The 2,306-nt window shown below is 37.9% G+C and overlaps 1 protein-coding gene across 1 annotated transcript; it reads left to right on the forward strand.

Moving 5' to 3' along the window:
* Window positions 364–1,902, forward strand: LOC109710681. Its single transcript, XM_020233415.1, has 5 exons — window positions 364–441; window positions 691–759; window positions 832–976; window positions 1,047–1,156; window positions 1,243–1,902. Exons 1-5 carry the CDS (start codon window positions 364–366, stop codon window positions 1,900–1,902), a joined length of 1,062 nt encoding a protein of 353 aa, XP_020089004.1.

Raw genomic sequence — 2,306 nt, forward strand, 5'->3', positions numbered from 1 at the left:
TCGGCTACCGCAAGTGAAACGCATTCGCCAGATTCCACAACAAGATCAAAGGTGCGGTATATAATTCGAATGTTATTTATTCCAGCATTCTTTTTGTATATATACATATTAACTGTACATATATATACGTAGATATGCAATGTGGAACCACCTTTAAGAAGTCCAGAAAATCCACCTCCTGATGCTTTAACTGAGGTAGCTCGGGGGAAGCTTCCTGCTACCGTGTCTTCGATAATAGGTAACTTTTCCACTATTTACGTGCGCATGTGGAATAGATTATACTCATTATGAATAACATATAATCATATGTTATTATGAATAATATATTGACCTATAGGGTCGCAAATCGGAGGGACTGGAACAATGGAGGATGATGTATCTCCATATGACGACGAATTTGCTGACCATGTTTCAATACCTTCTCCGTCAAGATGTATTGAGGTAATTTTATTCATCTCTCTTCTTTAAATCCATATGCCTTCTATTAAGTATTTAATTCTAGACTAAAGAAGGGAGTAAGATATGGATAATAGTGTGTGATTTTTCGTTAAAAATCTGTAGCCGCAGAAATTTTGTAAATCGGATCTATAGCGAAAATGTTATGGCCCGTTTACATTTTGGTCCCTGTAGCATGTATCTTTTATGTTTTGCTCTGAATATCAGCATATGGTTCCCCCTTTTTTGTTGCAGGATCTACTCACAGATGTTGCAGATATTGGAGTGTCTTCTTTCAATGAAGCTTCCCTGACTCGCCAGGAGGTATTTATTTTAAATTTCACCCGCACATTAAATGTATTTGCTATTCTTCTACACCATAACCCTGTTATTTAGGATAAGGGCGCCAAAGAGGAGGGCGGAAGCAAAAATGAAGCTGCAACAGAAATGCCTTCACTGGGTAAAAGAGAACGGGTCAGTGACATTTCGACCATGGAAGCGCCTAAACGAGCTCGTTTGGAGACCAATTTGGATTCAACCGGTAAAACCTCATCCTCTTTTTTAATAAATCTCATAAAAGCACTCCTCATGTTGTACATATTTTTGTGCAGATTTGCAGGCAGGATCAAAATCGAATATTGATCCGGAAGACGCTTTATCACCTTATGGTGATGAGGTGGATTATGAATTTACGCCTTCACCACCAGAAGTTAAAAACACGGTGATTTTTATTTTATAGCTGCGCATTTCTTCTCATTCTTTTTATTCCCTTTTTTTTTATGCTTGTCTTTCTTCCTTTCTTTTCAGGATGAAAATATCGATGTTCGCTCAGATAGTGGCACAGGATGTTCCCGAAACGAGATACCTATTGTAGCCAAGTCATTTTTGACCGATCGCATAATAGATATCGTGAAGACATTCGATCGTCGCCAATTTAAATCGGCTCAAGAAGAAGTATCAAAATATTGCCAATGTCTATCCGCACTCGGGTTTGACACATCTGAACTGGAAAGGCGCATAAAGCCCATATTCGATCATGCAGAAGTCATTGAAGAGCTAGTATCAAGTCCAAATTTTGTTCCATTTGTTCGAGTAATGGATGCTGGTGATAATTTGGCGTTAAGTCAAAGGAAACTTGCTTCCCACATGGCTACCAAGGATTCTCTCCTTCAAGCTACTAGAAACGTCTCTTTGCAGCTTCAACAAACCAGAGAGAAAATAAAAGAACTAGAAGAGAGCATATCACATTTGAAGAGCACTGAAGCGGAGCTATCACTTCAACTGGAAGTGGCCGATGATTCTTTGAAGAAGCTACAACCGTCACAGGAAGAGCTGCAACAGGATGTTGTTAATGCAGAAAAGGAGCACGCTGCAGCCACTGAAGTTTATAATGATTCTAAAGAGTCCACTGGTCTTCGAGAATTGATAGAATTGTTTGAGGAGCGTCGTCAAATACTTGAGATTTGACTTTTTCTTTCTTCTTCTTTTTTTTTATTTCTTTTTTTTTTTGCTTGTCTCTAATAAGAAACAATATTCTGTAGACTCGACAATTTGACATTTTGAATGCTTTGGATTATGCTTTGATCTCTTCTATTTTGTTGTGTGATGCTGCACTGTGACAATGATCATATTGCTTGTTTGTTTATTCATTTTGCCTTGATAAGCAACAAAAATCCCCACGCATAATCAACTCTAAAATGAGTCCCAAAAATTTCTCGCACTGTAGATTTCTGATTTGTCACAGCTAACATTTATAATTTTATCACCGAAATCCCAATATGGAAAATCGAGTCCGCCAGTTGCTCACATTGGCTAGTGGACATGATTAGACACGGTAGGTCTAAATTAACATTTCAAATTAAAAATGCTCA

The sequence above is a fragment of the Ananas comosus genome, linkage group 5 (genome assembly GCF_001540865.1).
Source record: "Ananas comosus cultivar F153 linkage group 5, ASM154086v1, whole genome shotgun sequence".
Taxonomy (NCBI): Eukaryota; Viridiplantae; Streptophyta; class Magnoliopsida; order Poales; family Bromeliaceae; genus Ananas; species Ananas comosus.